General features: G+C 41.4%; 1 protein-coding gene across 2 annotated transcripts; it reads left to right on the forward strand.

The window, feature by feature from the left end:
- Window positions 1–5,611: 5,611 nt before the first annotated feature.
- On the forward strand, window positions 5,612–15,592 carry det1 (DET1 partner of COP1 E3 ubiquitin ligase). 2 transcript variants are annotated; one of them, XR_005442775.1, is made up of 10 exons: window positions 5,612–5,937; window positions 6,532–6,889; window positions 7,117–7,383; window positions 7,484–7,696; window positions 7,822–8,045; window positions 11,744–11,873; window positions 12,351–12,541; window positions 13,378–13,569; window positions 14,393–15,182; window positions 15,574–15,592. XR_005442775.1 is itself a non-coding variant. In XM_038705173.1 (9 exons), exons 2-9 carry the CDS (start codon window positions 6,641–6,643, stop codon window positions 14,580–14,582), a joined length of 1,656 nt encoding a protein of 551 aa, XP_038561101.1. In that variant the 5' UTR covers window positions 5,612–5,937; window positions 6,532–6,640; the 3' UTR covers window positions 14,583–15,267. The 2 variants fall into 2 exon arrangements, 1 of the variants encoding a protein (XP_038561101.1); XM_038705173.1 differs by lacking the exon at window positions 15,574–15,592 and having other exon boundaries at window positions 14,393–15,267.
- The last annotated feature ends 2,071 nt before the right edge of the window (window positions 15,593–17,663 follow it).

Raw genomic sequence — 17,663 nt, forward strand, 5'->3', positions numbered from 1 at the left:
TCTGCTTTGTTTGGGACTGTCTCACCACTCGAGGATGCTTCCCAATGAAGCGGCTGAGCCGCACTTTATCAGAGGTGCTAAAGTTAACGTTTGTGTGGATATGTGGTGTTTTGGTGGTATATGTGTTTTCACTTAGTTTTCGTTTTGCACTTGTCTCATCCAGGAGAGTCCCACACAGGGTTCCATGTCTGTCAGAAGGGGATACTACCACATCACTAGATGCCTACATGTGTGCTGACTCAGCAGGGATGCTTGCTAAGATAAGCAAGCTGAGCTCAACAAGCTACTGTGGATAATACTACGTTCGAGCCACATTAGCAGAATGGGAAATATTAACCTTTTGCTCAGAGGACATGTCACAGGCAAAGCACTGCCCAATGTGTAAAACATGTGGTTAATCATAGCTGACTTCTGAATGCTTCAGTTCCAGGGTCCTGGTCTTGTTCACGCTAGCTCACTGTCTCACTGTGATGACTTACTGGGTCGTTAATGTTATCAGTAACACCTGTACTTTTGCTTCTATGACAATTCAAAATGCCTGCTGTGAAAAATGGGAACAGCTCTTGTTGTTCCAAACGTAGTAGTCTTATGTGGTCACACCACATGGAAAGTGATTCTAAATTAGCTTTCTTTACGGTGTTACATACAATATTTGCAGTGGTTTGTTAACAAGTGAAATCAGGTACAAACAAGCAGTGTTAGTTCCTTTTAAACCAAACAGTAATGGTGTTACTATTGGATTTAATTTTATATGCAACTGCCAGCGGTGGTGGTTTTGCAGCCATTTTTCCTGCAGTTCTTGTTGCCGAGTGGGAAAAACTGTAGCTGTCTGAAATTACCCTTATCTCTGACTTATGAATAGGAGGCTGATGTGAACAGATTTTCCCACTTGGCACAAGGTTTACAGGCAGGTTGGCCTTTGAGGTGAATACGTAGAATTTTCTATTAAATGGTATTAATTATATGCAAATGGGTACCTTACTGAACACTGCTGCTATGATATTGCACTTTTCAGCCACAAGGACATTTTTGGCAACCTGCAGTTTGTCACTCATGGATTTAAGTATAAAGCTGTGGAGCATTAAAACAGTGGGCTAAGCTACAGCAGCTGCTGCCATATAATGCAGGAGACGAGGAGGAGAGATGCAGGTTGGGATATTATATACTATAACATGTGCAACCGCCTTTGCTTTTTGATACAACATGACAGAGTTACTTTTACAAATACCATTTCCAAATACTGCCAGAGACTGATGGACATGTTCTTAAAGCACAGTTGTTTCCTTCAGCCAGCACTCTGCCAAAGAAATAATAACAGAAAAGTGGCCATCACTCTGCTTTTCAGCTCACACTCTCAAATGGCAGAAATTACAGGCCTGCTTCGGCTCTAGCTGTTGAGACTCGGCTGTAATGTGTACAGCCGCTCAGTCCCCCACTAAGGCCATTCGCCTCTGACTGCATTGGGAACGTGAGAGAGTAGTGAGGCAAGTTTAGGTGACCTCTTTTTAAGCTCTTCCTTTGAACATGGTCTCTTTTTCTTTGGGGGAAAAAAATGGTAAAATAATTGTGCCCCTGACTTCTCATCTCATGCTGCTAACCTGAGCGAGGGGAAAGCTTGACCCAGTGGAAAGAATTAGCCGTGTCCAGTTTATGATCGATACTCACCTAATTTCTGATGCTTGTTCACTGTTATGAACCCAATAACTGCACGCGCACACACACACACACACACACACACACACACACAGATAAATACACTGATTAGCACTACAGCCTCTGCTCTTATTCCCATTATCTTAAAGCCTGGTGAATGAGGAAAATAAGGGGAAGTCAATTACAGAAAAAACAGACCTAAAAAAAAGTAAAATACTGACTCAGATCTGTAATTGTGAAATGACATTGTTTTGTTGTTTGCAATGATCAAGAGAAAGGAATGGAAAATTTAAATGTTTCACATTACATAAGCATGTGCAAACACATGCAAACACAAACACACACACTGACAAACGGGTGTACTGGCTGTAGCATTTTCACTATCCTTCCATTCCCCCCTGGTAACTCACGTCTAAAATTATGCCTCACTTGAAGGAAATTGAAATGGAAAATGTGGAACGTTTAGCAGGAGGGTTCCCTTATAACCAATTACATACAAGAACCAGAATACAGCTTCCTGAGGCTGGGGAGTTATTTTCAGCTAAAATAAATAACAGGAGGTTGGAGAAAATGTATATGATTAATTGAGAACTGTGTGTTTTTTAATGTGAAAATTAATTAAGCTTTACCAAAAGAAATCATGCATGCACTTTTCACTGTGGAATTTCTCAAGACTTTAAAAAGCTTGATGTCCAAATGATTCATGCTGAAATGGCGAGACAAGCACTGTGTATGTGTGTGTGTGTGTGTGTGTGTGTGTGTGTGTGTGTGTTTGTGTGTGTGCGTGCGTGCATGTGTGTGTCTGTGTTGTGTCCTGCGTGTATATTTAACCTATGAACTTTTCTTGTGCATGTCTGAATGAGATGTGGTTTAGGGGAGCTCACTGAAAAGAAAGAAGAAAAAAACTAATTTCCATAAAATATCCAAGTAACAGCAGTTGTCTCTTATTTGTGATGTTGTCACACTTGGCTTGTGCCTCCCCACTTTATATGCCTGTCTAAGGGTAAATATATTCTGAGTGGTATCAAAGGTCTGGCCAGGACACACATACATATAAAATTGCTGCTGGCTCTAATTTATGGTTGGATGTCAGTTAACGTGTGTTGTATTACATTTATTTTCATAGACGCCTGCACCTTCAGCCAAGACACCACAGGTGGATTATGAGACATAGTATGTATCACTGTGTACTGTAATTTGTTTGATTGTGCCTTATTCATAAGTGTATTGTGCCCATTGTGTTTTTCTATGTAAACGTGTGTATTTACAATTTATGAGTGGTTCTCATATCTGTCTTATTTAATGTGTGCTGTCTAGTGTGTTCCTATTGTTTTATTATGGCTAGGGGTGGGTCCAAATCACTAACATTAAGCACTATGCCATGTAAGGAATTGTGTCTGTCACAATACAAGCTCAGCACAAAAACATATGAAGGGGGAGCAACAACGTTGTACTGTATTTTTCAATAATTTAACACTTCAGAGAAGTGACGTGAAGAAGACATTTAGGGTACATGCAGCCTTTGACCAACACTAATAATACTAATATCAGAGGGTCCAGCTTTGGGGCCCCCTGACCCTTTGGGCCCCTGGACCTGTAGGCCTGTTCATTAATCTGTCCATGCAGGCAGAGAAAAGTGTAGTCTATAGCTGCATCTTCCTCTCACCCGACTCTCTCACAGTCCGATAGTTCACATTTTGCTGAGGAGACTGCGGCAAACTGGTCTGCCATAATGCATCTGTGAATCACTGTAATTTCTCAGAAAGAAAGCAGAAATCATCCACTGTCACAAAAGACACAGAAAGTTCATGCTGCATAAGGATTGGAAAGTTACAGTGTTAAAATGTCCTATGATGCTCTGAAATTAGGCTGGATTGAAAAGTTAAAAGCTTTTGTTAAATGCCAAACACAACTGTCTGAGTAAAAAAAGAGAAAATGGTAAAACAATATATTTCTATTTGCTCCCCATGCTTTGAATAACCTTTTCTAAGTGCCTTTTATATAGGAGTTTTATCAAGTCAATGAATTTGCTCTATACTTTTCATCCAGATGTCCTTTAATGTAAATGCTCTTTTGGATATTCTGTTTATAATGATAATAATAACGGCAATTCTAGACTTTGCACTCTGTTCAGACCCATTATTTACTGTTCCAAAAACAGGAGTTAGAGAGCTCAACTTTTTCTCTCTCTGTCTTTTTTGTCGTCCATTTTTTAAACATTATAGATAAGACCTGTTGTTGTAGAAAGTCACTACTTGAACTGGTTGCATTTCTTTACCATCCCTTATTTCCGCTGACTGCTGAAAAGAGAACAATTTGAAGTTTTCATGTAACTCCATTTTGTGTTAGGGTGATAGGGCCAAAAGCATGCAGTTAAGAGCAAAATGTGCTGTTTCACCTGGAGAGGTGAGCAGGAAGAATAGACACTGTCCACTTCTGTAAAAAGCACAGAAGGATGGAAAAATGATCTTAAATAAGCACTGTGTCTTCTGGCAGATACACTAAAATGTGTATAAAAACACTCAGATGCAGACTGTCCATCTCTTCTCTGCTTCATGGGCTGATGCTAAAAGCTGAGGCGAGGGTCCTGTGTAGTGAGCAGTTTATTAGAAAATAACAGAAGCACAACCAGAAGATACTACACAGTTTCTATTTTGAATTGCTCCTGTGTGGGTTATTACACACACATACTGTATATATATATATATATATATATATATATACACACACACACACACACACACACACACACACACACACACACACACACAATGATGTTAATGATGTTGAGGCACAGACTGGACACACAAACACGGGCACCGCTCACAAACTTTACACAAAGACACACACATCCACACATGTTGAAGCACAGGTTTAATCAGGCATAGTTGAAAAGGAAAATGCCATTAGATTTTAAAGTGGATAATTTCACATCCTTCCCTCCATTCATTTCTTCATTTTTCTTTTCAAAATGTCCTTTTATGCCCGCTACATGTGCTTTTATGGAAAATTACAACATTTAAACGAGACTCTTTGGTCAGGGATAATTGCACAAAGAACCATTAGCAGTCTTCCAAGACCAATGTACTATGAGCATTTTTCTTTTTCTTTTTATAAAGCTATTCTCAATCCGTAAGAATATGCCTCATAAGAAAGAGGATAATCATAATTTAATTATCTGTCATTATGGGGAGCAAAGCACAGGTCACCTTGGGTTCACTTATGCTACATGCTGTTATAAACAAATCAATTAAATGAAATAGGCTAAACAAACAAGACAGTTATATACACTGTAGGTACAGTGGCTAAAGGTCTGTTGTTTTCCTCTGCTGAAGCGATTAGAATCATATTCAATGTTAGCTGGAGCACTCGTGCTCCTCACCTGCAAACCCACCTACTGATCAGTTAATTGGTGAGTTAAGTGAAATCACTGCAACACTTAAAATTGAATTCAGTACAATGTTACACTGGGATGCACAGAATTATATTTCTAATAGAATAGTTTTAGGTAGTTTTAAGTTACACACGTCTACAGTAGATTATAATTTCAATCTTATTTTGGTCAGTGAGGTTATTTCTAGCAATCAGTTTGAAATGTACAATTTTTCAAAAACCTGACAGCCTATTGCTTCTAATGAACTATTTTGAGTAATCAAAAATGCATGTATTCATTTATCTTTAAATCCATCTAACTAAAGTACTGTGTTATACTGTACTGTAACCATTATGTAAACAGTGTTACTTTGATGCCATTACATGTCAGCTCAGTCGTGCCTAACGTTGCACATTACTGTTTCCGATTTTGGTAGCCTTCAGCTGTCATCATCACAAATCCATCAGATTTTTGATACAGATGTTAAAGGTTGCAATACAATTTCTCACCTGAGGATGATGTGGTGGCGCTGTTTAAAATAGCTCAGAGCTACAGTGCAGCGATGCTGTCGTCTTCTTCTTCTGGTTCCTCCGCGGCTGCCTCACAACAAACATAGCGGCTCTTTGACACTTAAAATGCTTCAGGCAGTCGGATATTTGGAGAAATGTGATAGGCTACAGTTACTTTTGCACTTTGGGAAATAAATGAAGCTGGGCGTTTGCCACTGACGTGAGGTACAAGCTAGCAGTCGGTAACGTTAGCTAACTGTAAGTTGTCGAGCTTTTACACCTACCTGCTTTTGCTAACACAACCGGTTCGATAAGGAAGCATAAATCGTCAGAACACCGGCTGAACTTGGAGGACCTAGAAAGCTTCTCAGTCGCGGGCTCGCTGGCTTTTTTAAGCAAGAAGTGAGTAACAGCGTACTGTGTTAATTGTCTTGGAATATAGGCAAAATGTTCGGTGGCTGCTCTTAATTGTCGAGTTGGCTCAGCTAGTGGCACGTTTTAGACCAGGGTCTTAGACTTGTAATGGGCTCAAAATCAAACCATACTCGGATATCTGGACAGAGCAGAAGGACGCTGCTGTTGTCACTCCTCGCATTTAGCACATGAAGATCAGTTTCCTCGTCGTATGGAGTATAAACGTCACTCAGTCTGTGAAAACCTCTCTATAATGTCTGCGGCTCATGAAGAGCTTTCTGAAGTCTGAAAAAAGGATGTCATCAGTGCTCTTTAAAGTTCTCAGTTTGTCAGCAGCCAAGAAACTCAAAAGTTTTCAGTGACATGAAAAAACACCTTGCACATTTGTGCACCTGTAAATAGCAAATATTTTGTGGTTTTACCTGATCACTGACTTAAAATGCTGAATCTGTTATCAACATTGGAATTTATTACTGTCTTTTTTAATCAAGTTGTTGACTTCAGTTGATCCTTTCAGCACTGAAACTTATTTTACTTGAAAACAGCGCTCATTGGTTCTTTTTCTCCCCTGACTCTCACTAGAAAACACAGATAACAGGACTGTACTTGTGATGTAGTCGTTTCACCGTACTGGCCGCCTGTCTTAACTACCTTCTGAGGAGAAGTTGGAGATCATTCTCTAATCACAGCGATGGATGACGACACCCCAACCCTGAAGCCAAGACGGATCCAGAATCAAAACGTGGTTCACCGTCTTGAGAGGCGGAGGATCTGTTCGGGCCAACCCGGAGCTCACTGGTACAGAGTACGTTGCTTCCACCAGAACCTTTTCCCCAACTTCACTGTGGTCAACGTGGAGAAGCCCCCGTGCTTTCTTAGGAAGTTCTCACCAGATGGACGCTGCTTCATCGCCTTCTCTTCTGACCAGACTTCTCTGGAGGTAAGAAGAGAGAAGCCCAACTGTTAACTCTCAGTTTTCCTTTATATTTCCCCTCTAAGCATTTGAGTTAGACTCCTTAAATACCACATATTGTATGATTTTTATCTCCCAAATGTCAAAAGCAACTGGCCCAGACTGAAACTAACTTGCTTCATCCAACTACCTGATTTGCCTGAACAAAGAGATGAAGAAAAAACTGTCTTCTAATCTCAATGTTCCTCCTGTAGATATATGAATACCAAGGCTGCCAGGCAGCTCAGGACCTGCTGAGAGGCCAAGAGGGAGAGACTCTTCTAACAGCCAATGACCAGCGTTCCCTCAACATCCGAGGCCGCCTGTTTGAGCGCTTCTTCTCCTTGCTCCATGTCACTAATGTGGCCTCAAACGGAGAACACCTCAACCGGGAGTGCAGCCTCTTCACAGACGACTGCCGCTATGTCATTGTTGGGTCGGCTGTGTATGTCCCAGAGGAGCCGCCGCCATACTTCTTTGAGGTAACCACATCATCAAACTTAGTACAAATTAACAAGGAAACTCATAATTACATAGTTTTGCTCAGACTGTCCCTTTTGTCCATATTCCATCTCCCACCAGGTGTATCGTAACAACGAATCTGTGACTCCCAACCCCCGGTCACCTCTAGAAGACTACTCCCTCCACATTATTGATCTCCACACTGGAAGGCTGTGTGACACCAGGTCCTTCAAGTGTGACAAGATCATCCTGTCCCACAACCAGGGCCTCTACCTCTACAGGAACATCCTGGCTGTGCTGTCGGTCCAGCAGCAGACCATCCATGTGTTTCAGGTGAGCACGTTCATTATTTCAAATGTAAATTTGCTCTAAATCTCTGCCGCTGAAAGAACAGATTAAAACTCCAATGTATCATCCTCGTTTTTTTTTTTATCTTCCTTTATCTCTCTCCTTCCCAGGTCACACCAGAGGGAACATTTCTAGATGTACGGACCATTGGGCGGTTCTGTTATGAGGACGACCTCCTTACTCTTTCAGCGGTTTACACTGAGGCTCAGGCCGAGAGTCAGCCGGGCTTCCCTCGTCTGTACACTGACAAGACCATCAATTCGCTCAAGCACAGGCTGCTGGTCTACCTGTGGAGGAGGGCTGAGCAGGATGGCAGCGCCACCGCAAAGAGGAGGTATACGACTCTCCTCTCATGCTCTCAGTTGATTTTTAATTTTTCACTTACCAAGTCACAGGGGCCGGGGCAGTATTATTGAGATTTCATTTAGAAGTCCTAGTATATTGTATCTGACAGGTCCTTAAGTGTGTCTATGTAATATGTAGGAAGCTGGTCTGCCCTGTTAGTGGGCTGCAAGGCTGCAAGGGACCTTTTACTTCAGTTAACTTCATTCATCCACTGTTTCAGTTAAACCAGAGAGAAAGAATTAAGAGCTCTCTTTTATCTTCGCTGTGTCTAACCATTTTTTGACCAAAACATTCCAGGAACTAGGGAACCGAAGGAATTAAACTAGGTACTAAAAGTCCCTGTTTCACATTCCTGTTTCCATCACATCTCCGTTAGCAATTAGGCACAATAGACAATTAGTGGTTTGGTGAATTTTATAATGACAGAAACAAAATGCATTTTTCCAACACAAGAAAACAGCAACAACGCAGAGTTATTGTTATTTCCTTGCGTTGTGAATGAAGTGGTACACAAGTTGTTGTTGCCACACTGTCTGTGTTTGACCAATCAGCAGCGGTCAGCCCTACAAACTCTGCCTCCATAGTTCCTGAACCATCAGAAAACACTTCCTCTGAACCAGGAGCTTTTCTAACACAGCAAGACCGCACCTCAAATCCTGTTTAAGGCCACGATTGAATGAGAGCATGGCTTAAACTAATGTTACAGTTACACTATGTGACAGTCCAAAATCTAAAACAGGGCTGTACGTACACATTGCGCTGGTGCTACACAAGTTTGGTGTTTTGTAGCACAGGCCACAAAATTAGTCGTACAAGTATAAAACGTCTGTTATCATCTCTAAAAACAAACACAAGTAGTGCAGTTCATCACTTAAACAGGCATGTGACTGGCCAAGGACATTAATGTTGCATGCAGGGCAGACAAAATCCAAACATTAACAAGAAATGTATTCAGACAAACATTTTCTTCATTTGCCCGTAATGGTAAATTGCATGAACATAACACCTCTTGCTATATAAAACATCCAGAAATTATGCTTCAAATGGGCAGGAATGGAAAGAGTACAAGAAGGGGTGGTTATGGGAAAATGTTTTAAGATGATGTATACTACGACTCTATACTACTGTAAATTAAAGAACGTCCAAAGGCGTCCAGGTATCTCACCTGGTTCAGCACATACCACATATCAAGGTCTTACCGCAGTGGTCCGAGTTCAAGTCCAAACCCTTTGCTGCATGTCATCCCCTCTCTCCTGCCATACCAGTCTCTCTCTACTGTACTGTCAAAATAAAGTGAACTACCAAAAGATTTAAAATTCAAATTATATATATATATTATAAATAAATTGCACTAGTGTACTAGCGTAATAACATCAGCAGCATGAGTCCTAATCGCCAAACCAACAATAAATTCCTTTTCTATAGACAGCACTTTGTAGCCTGTGAATACAACTGATTGTCAATTAGAAATATGCAACCGCCCTCCTCAGTGTAGCCTAGAATTAACCAGACAAAACACAGACAATCAAACAAAAATGACCAACAATAAATAAAAGTCCATGGACACCGCAGCGTGTCCAACAAGTGTTATTAATCCACATAAATGAAATAGCCTGACACTTGTTATAGAATCAGCAGAACAACAGCAAAATAAAACATCACCAAGGCAGGAAACATGGAGCTGTATAGAAAATAAGAATAAGAAGAGTGAGTTCAGTGAGTTTGGCATTGCCCTCACCTGTCTGAACGGCATTCTGTGAGTCCTGAGCTTGTTCATTCTTAAAGCATAATATAACCAGTGCACTAAGCCTCTCTGTCCCACTATAACCAGTCCCACTACCATAGAAAGGGAACAAACAGTAACAATTTAAGTTCCACATAGAGATGCAAAATAATAGTTATTGTAGGGGTAATAATACAAATATCAATAAAATAATAATAGTTCTAATAATTATAATAATAATAAGACCATAATAATAATTGTAGCAGTGAGTGTCGAGCAGGAACATTTGGGCAGTTGGTAGCTTGCAACCACAAATTCAGACTCTACAGCTCCAGCAGAAACACCTGCAGAAAGCAACAGAAAACGAGGTGAGAAAGCACAAGACTACGGGTGAGGGAAGAAGTTGAGTTAGTAACATGCATCAATGGGATAAGAATGCATACAGATGGAGAGGCGGAGAGAGGAGCTCAGTGCATCATGGGAAGTCTCCCTGCAGTCTAGGCTTATAGCAGCATAACTAAGGGAGGTTTCAGGGCTCACATGAGCCAGCCCTGATATAAGCTTTATACTCCAAGAAAGGCCTTATCCACTACACTGAAGGTAAAAGTTCCAGGATGAACGCGGAAGTCACCTGGAGGATCCACCTTGAGTATATTAGTATTTAGTATTTTGCCAGACCCGGCATGCACCTGTTGGTCACGCAACATCGTGGATGTGTCTGATTTGGGTCACGTGCTCACTGGGTGGTGCATTAGATCAGTGTGTACTTCACTGCCTTTCATAAATAAGGACAGCTGTACATGTGCGTTTGTTATGATTACATTACGATCAAAAACTAGCAAGTCACCAACTTTGCTTACAATGCCCAGACATCAAGCAAATGCGACAACACAGGACATACTGTAGCAATATTACTTACTAGTCCAACAGAAAGAAGGCCAGCTCGGCGTCTTGCAGCCTTTTATTTCTCAAAGCTCTAGTTAACGTCCGGCAGCCTCTTGCTGGGTAACTCTTTTTTTCTCTTCTATCTATTTGCCTCTGCCATCAGCTAACGTTATGTCCGCAGAGGCTTTACATTGTACATACTTTTTGCTTCTTCTTCAATGATAGTGACATCATTCACCATTCAGCACTTTGGTCACCTGTGGTTGTTTTTAAATGTGCTTATAAATAAACTTGACTTGACCATTATTTTAAGAAAAAAAAAAAACAATGTTGCTTTGAGGTGGCACAACTTTTTATAACTATGCCGATGTACAATAATGCTAACCATAATCATACCCCATAAACGTGATCCTTAATTTTATTGCATTGTGCTTTTTTGTACTGTTCACCAAGTACTAGCCCCGGCGTGTGTGCAGCCACTGTGCACCCCCCACCCCCTGACACTCGGCCAGTGAACGTTTACTTGTAGAACAACATGTCGGTTTTCCAGAGAGTCAGTTGAGTGTCACCTCTCTGGAGCTCTGCCCTCCTGCAGCTGCACACACACCTGCAGCTTCTTCTCTGTAACGGATGCAACTTGGAATGTAGCGAAGTGCAATACTTGGTACACAAAAAAACGACTTTGTCACAGTAATGATAGACTACTCTTCCAAGTAGAATAGCGATGCGCCATCGATTCACCTCACACTCAAACAAGCGGCTCTGTCTCATATCTCATATTTGGTATTTTAGCTTAATAAATGGCTTATGCTAGTATCCGTTAACGAAATCGGTGGTGATTAATATTCTATCAACTAGTAGACTTAACAGTTAATTCATCATTTGGGTAATTGTATATTTAATCTCAGAACATTTTGCACACTGTTGTAAAGGTGAATAGATTCAACTTCAGTCAACTGCAAAAACTGGCTCTTCAATCAAGCAGCACTTCCATATTGGACTGATGTTAGATATTCAGTTAGTGACCTGTGTAGTTCACCAAGCTCTTGGTTTTGATTGTTTTGTCCTGATGTCATCAGATTCTTCCAGTTTTTTGATCAGCTAAGGAGGTTGAGGATGTGGAAGATGCAGCTGTTGGATGAGCATCATCTCTTCATTAAATACACTAGCGAAGACGTGGTCACACTCAGAGTCACCGACCCCTCACAGGTAGAAACACACACACACACACACACACACATCTGAATTCATCCCTCTGTTCTCTTTGTTGCTCTCCCCTGCCTCTCTCGTGTCTTTTGTAGTTGGAGCTGTAAAACAGGGATTCCTCTTTCAGGTCTCCAAGGACACGTTTCTCCTACAGACTGCGTTCAGTACTGTGATTCATTCATGGCAACAGCAACTCGGTCTAATTAATGCATGTTTTATTTACATGAAATCTCTGCCCTCTGACTTCCTTTCAATCAGCTATTTTCATTTCACCTATGGGGAATATATACATAATCTCATATTCAATATAAACATAAATAGAAGCCAAAGCGTGGAATGCTTACTTTTACTATGATGAATCTTTCACTATTCATGACAGTCCTTGGTTTTTCACTATAGAAGACCAGGGCAGATTGTATCCTGGTTTGAAAAAATTTTTTCAGTCTGTGTTTCTTCTTCTGTGTTTCTTCTCTGCCACAGCCGTCGTTTTTCGTTGTGTACAACATGGTGTCTACAGAGGTGCTGGCCGTCTTTGAAAACACCTCCGACCAGCTGCTGGAGCTGTTTGAGAATTTCTGTGACCTGTTCAGAAACGCTACGCTGCACAGCCAGGCCGTCCAGTTCCCCTGCTCTGCGTCATCCAACAACTACGCACGACAGGTTCAGAGAAGGTACAGAGGAGAGACATCTCCTTGTATTATTGAATTGAAATACCAAATTTTTTTTTTGTTGCCAAAATTGAATACATTGTAGTTTTAAAATAATAATGCTGGCAAACTGCTGGGTTCGGGGCTCTTTTTTGAATGAAAGGGAAAAAAACTGCACCTGATGCTGTGCAGCCAAATGTCAGGGAGGATTTGAAGATGGTGGTTAGGAAGGGAAGCACATCAGCGGCGATCGCCTGGAGGCCTGGAGGAAGGAGTTTTAGGACTTAATCTGGATATAGAAGAGAGACATTAAGACAGTCAGCGTGGATGGAGGAGCCGTGATTGAATTTGGCGGTTCGACTCACCAGCGTAGGTGACAAAATCCTCTGTGGAAGGTGAAGAGGGCGGACCAGACGGTGGGGGGGATTGAGGACAGAGGAGAAGATAAAGGATAGTTTGAGTGAGGAAAAGAGCTTAGAATTGGATTTTAGAGTGTTGAAAATTGATGTCTGGAAAAAGCAGCGGAGAAATTGAAAGCGGGCGAGCACATTCAGGAAACCTGATTTGCACCACTTGTAACTGGCCAGCATAAGCTTATTTCGTAGTGCTTAGTGAGACATAGGACTATAGTTTAGCCAGGTATGTTTGAAAAAGGTTGCTTAGAATAAACACAGTTGTATTTTCCAACCTAGTTCAGACGTTAAAAGCTGTTAATCTCCAAAGCAAAACAACTAGTGTGTAAACTTACACTTCAGGATCATAGAAAGAGCTTTACAACTAGACCACAAGGCCAGAAGAGACTGCCTTTTCACTATTGTTTATTGTTATTTTGCTGATATCCCTGCCTGTCTGCGCCTCAGATTCAAAGACACCATAGTGAACGCCAAATACGGCGGGCACACCGAGGCGGTGCGTCGGCTGCTGGGTCAGCTGCCCATCAGCGCCCAGTCCTACAGCAGCAGTCCTTACCTTGACCTCTCCCTCTTCAGTTATGATGACAAGTGGGTATCAGTGATGGAGAGGCCCAAGACCTGCGGAGACCACCCCATCAGGTAGAGACTCTTATCTGGGTCAATGACCATATTGTCAAATCATGTCACATTATCAATGACAATCCATGAAAAATGTTACTAACAATACATCGCTGGTTCGGCTACCGAGAAGCTTTCATAAGAAATTTGCATTGCAGCAAAATTTGAAACACTGAAATAGGGCTGGGCGATGAAGCCAAAAATGTTATAATGATAAATAAATTTCATATAATTATTATAATCAAAAAATGTCAAATCATGATTATTATTTTTTTCCAAGTTTAAAGGCTCATTTTTCCTCCTAAGTGAAAATTGAAGAAACCAGATTGTTAATTGTGTTGTTAAACTTTTCTTTATGGTCAGAACGTGACAAACACTTGGATCACTTCACAAATTTGAGGTAGAACAATTAAAATTAAAACAATTATGATCAAATCCTTTTTTAAAAAGAATTTTATTAGTAAATCTTTTTTCAGTCCCCTTTCCTCAACAAAATAAATATCTCAATAGAAAAATTAGGTCCTAATTCATTTGTGAATTAAATGAAATACTGAAATGATTAGTTAGTTTACTTGCTTGCCTTTACCTTTGCTGACTTTGATTTCTCTTGCCTCTGTAGTTAATAAATGTTCACCTTGGTTTGTTTGACACTTCAAAAACACTTCATTCATTCATGTAACAGCAGTCCGTGCAGACAGTTCTGTAGCAACATTTGCTACTCACTTCTCTGGAAGGATCTCTAGCATATAGGAGCAGAGGCCTTCAGAAACAGACTGGAGTAGGGAAAGAAATTAATGGCACTACTCTCTCTCTATTTTTTGTCCTCCATCCCCTTACCCACCAGGTTTTACGCGCGGGATTCCGGCCTGCTGAAGTTTAAGATCCAGGCAGGCCTGCTGGGGCGGCCAGTAAATCACGCCGTGCGACGGCTGGTTGCCTTCACCTTCCACCCCTTCGAACCCTTTGCTATCTCTGTCCAGCGCACCAACGCAGAGTACGTGGTCAACTTCCACATGAGGCATGTCTGTGTGTGAGGAGCTGGTATATATCTGCAACAAACTAAACTCAGGAGAGCCTGTGGACTCACACTTGGAATCAAATCGCAGGACCGTTGGGCTTCTGTTTGCAACTACTGATGACAATACAGCAAACATGTCCTCCATCAGGAGGCACAAACAGTTTGTTATGTCAGTCACCCTCTCCTCCTCTAGAGAAATCAGCTGTCCTGTCCCTGCATTCGCCTCCTGATGGAAACCACTGTTCCTCTCGCCTTTCCCCCTCCATCACACAGTGGTCACTCCACTTCCTCCCCTCTGCGAGAAGGCAGCAATTCTGCCTTTTCCTTTCGTCTGCACTGCTTCGCCTCCCTTTTCCCCCTTCCTCGGCAGAACAAAGAGGGACCTGTAGGGAGGAGAGGCGGGAATAAGTGTAAATGGAGATGTGGAGAGAGTGATTGATGTGCGACTGAGGTGGGGAGCCGTAGGCAGACGGACCTCTTAGAAGGAACCACAGGTGTTTACGTTTTCCTACCGTGCACTGAAAGCTGCACATTCAAATCAGAATTGCTTATCCAGTTGGTCCGTGACCAGCTGTCCAACAAACTTTCTTATTTCTTACGTGGATGGGGAAAAAAGGTAATTTTATTTTATATTGTTTTTACACTTTTTTACATTTTACTGCTTGTATATATTTTATGCCAATAAAATTGTCTAAATTTTGCTCTCTGTTTTTTGCTGAGCTTTGCAGAAAGTAGAGGGCTGCGAAGAGATGGGGAGCATTTTTGCATTTTATGTATGCAGTTAGTTTTATACAGTAGCTATGGTTCAATATTAGTTTAAGCTCTTCTCTGTTTGTGAGAGTACTTTAATACTGGACAGGGAAAAGCTTGGTGTTGCAAGAAACCTGAAGTGTGTGTGTGTGTGTGTGTGTATAGACATGGGCGTGTTATTATCAAATGTGGGTGGGAAAGCATTGGAGTAGAAAAACCAACATATCTAATAATCTGTTTCTTAACTGACTGCACAGACCGAGGACAGTGGTTCTCAGAAGCATCTCACTGCGTATCTTAATGTCATGGAGACTTATAATGAACCTGAAATGGTTGCGCTGCATATGGAGAGAAGACAAGACAGTGTAAGTGTCACATTTAATTTAAATACTGATCCCTGCAGTCTGCTCTCCTGCAGTGTATAGGATCATAATGTAGCTATTTTATATCCGGTCCATCTGTTGCAGACTAAAGCGGCAGACATCTGTTTAGCTCAAATTTGTTATTAAAAACACAGATATAAACAAATATGCAAATGGTCAGACACCCCCACCCCTGACATGAATGCAAAGTTACTAATATCTGAACAGGCAGCCGTGTATAATAAACAAAGGCAAAAATGCACACACACAAGCAGCTGCAAGAGGTCATGCTGGCATGGAAAGCAGGTGCTGAGGGATTAAGTGTTCTCCCAGCCTCTGGTTACACACTACAGTGGACCTGGGAGAGGTGTGTGTGTGTGTGTGTGTCAGACTAACATGGGTTTAAGGCAGAGGGAAGAAGGTATTTATGGACAGAGAGATGAAAGAATTGGTGATGAAGGGAGTTAGAGATGCGAGGATCGATGTGGTGTGAGTGCAGCGACCGTATTATGCAGCTGTTAAGTTTTGCTTAAGCGCAGTAAATACTACCTTGTAGATCGAGGCTTAAGGGGAAGCCACGTTATGTCATTGTCATTATAGTGTGTTTGTGTAAGCTGGTGTGTGACAACATGCTGTGATAATCAACTAATTACAGGAAGTGCACACAGCAGGCACACACAGGCCTAGATACAGGAGGACACATTGTCTGTTGTCCTCTCGCCAAACAGATTGCCTATAGAAAATAAAATGTGTATGTCTGTGTTCTGTCGAGTGGGGGAGTGTTTCAAGTCACATTTTGGGCTGTTTTTATCCAGTCAATGCTGCTGGGTTTGATATATTGTCAGTTTTCTGCAGGAAATGTTTAATATTTAACTCCCCCTTCATGATCAGCCAGTACATTTCACAGACGCATAAAGCCAGTGAGGACGCAGGACACTGGAGTTAAAGTTCCTGCTGGAGTCTGAATGCTAACGCATATAATAGATTGCTGCATGAAGCCAACACCTAGTATTTAGCACAATATATGTTATATCTGTCTTATTCTTAACGATCAGGTAAACCTGGCGCCTTCTCCCCCTGACCTTGGTTGCTACGGAAACATAACCGCTCTCTGCTTGGTAACCTAGTCTTTTCTAATTGCTGTTGTCTTGGCAACAGCGCGACCAATGTAATCCAGAAAAGGCCACAATCGTAAGTGTTTCCTGTTGCAGTGCTCGCCCACTCAGAGCAGAATCTGAACACGCAGAGGCTCATTATATCATTTAGACAACAGTCACCGCCCAGCATCTACAAACTGTCGTGTTACGATACAGTGCGAGGTTTAGGCCCTGCAGTGTTGCGGCTGGACGTATTGGCAGGGTTGACACTGAAATACACACAGATGTATAGTAACAGCACTTCTGCAACGTAAAACGCTTTTATTTAATTTGAACAATTACATTGGATTTTTGAGTCTGTTGTTCATCGTTGATTCACAGTGGTCCCGAAAGGAACATCAGATGATTGATTTCCTGTTTTCATGTGCTGTTCTTTTGTTAGTTCATGGTCAAAGCATAATAATTCAAGCTGTGTCTACTTCCCGAGGTTAAAGGAGCACTTGAAAACACACACACAAATACACACACATACATGGTACCTGACTGCAGGCGCATTATTACAGCAAGATTGTAGAGTGGCTCAGCTAATTTGAAAAAATAGGACTTATCATTAGATTGAACACCTGAGCACTACATGTTGTGATTGAGAAAAAACACTAGCAGATTAGTCTAAACGGTTCAACTAAAAGTAGTGACAGGTCAAATAGCTTAAAGTAATGTATAGATGGTGAAACGTAGCGTACAGCACAAATAGAAACATGAACAACTGACCTAACACTGACAGGCGTAACAATATCCACTTTTATAAAATAGTGTTAAGTAACATCCAGTTTCAAACTACTTCAAATGAACACATTCAGAACATGGCGGGTGTTGTCCAGGAAGGGG

The sequence above is a fragment of the Micropterus salmoides genome, unplaced genomic scaffold (assembly GCF_014851395.1).
Source record: "Micropterus salmoides isolate LMB-PRFRI ecotype aquatic unplaced genomic scaffold, ASM1485139v1 Ms_hic_scaffold_8, whole genome shotgun sequence".
Lineage (NCBI taxonomy): Eukaryota > Metazoa > Chordata > Actinopteri > Centrarchiformes > Centrarchidae > Micropterus > Micropterus salmoides.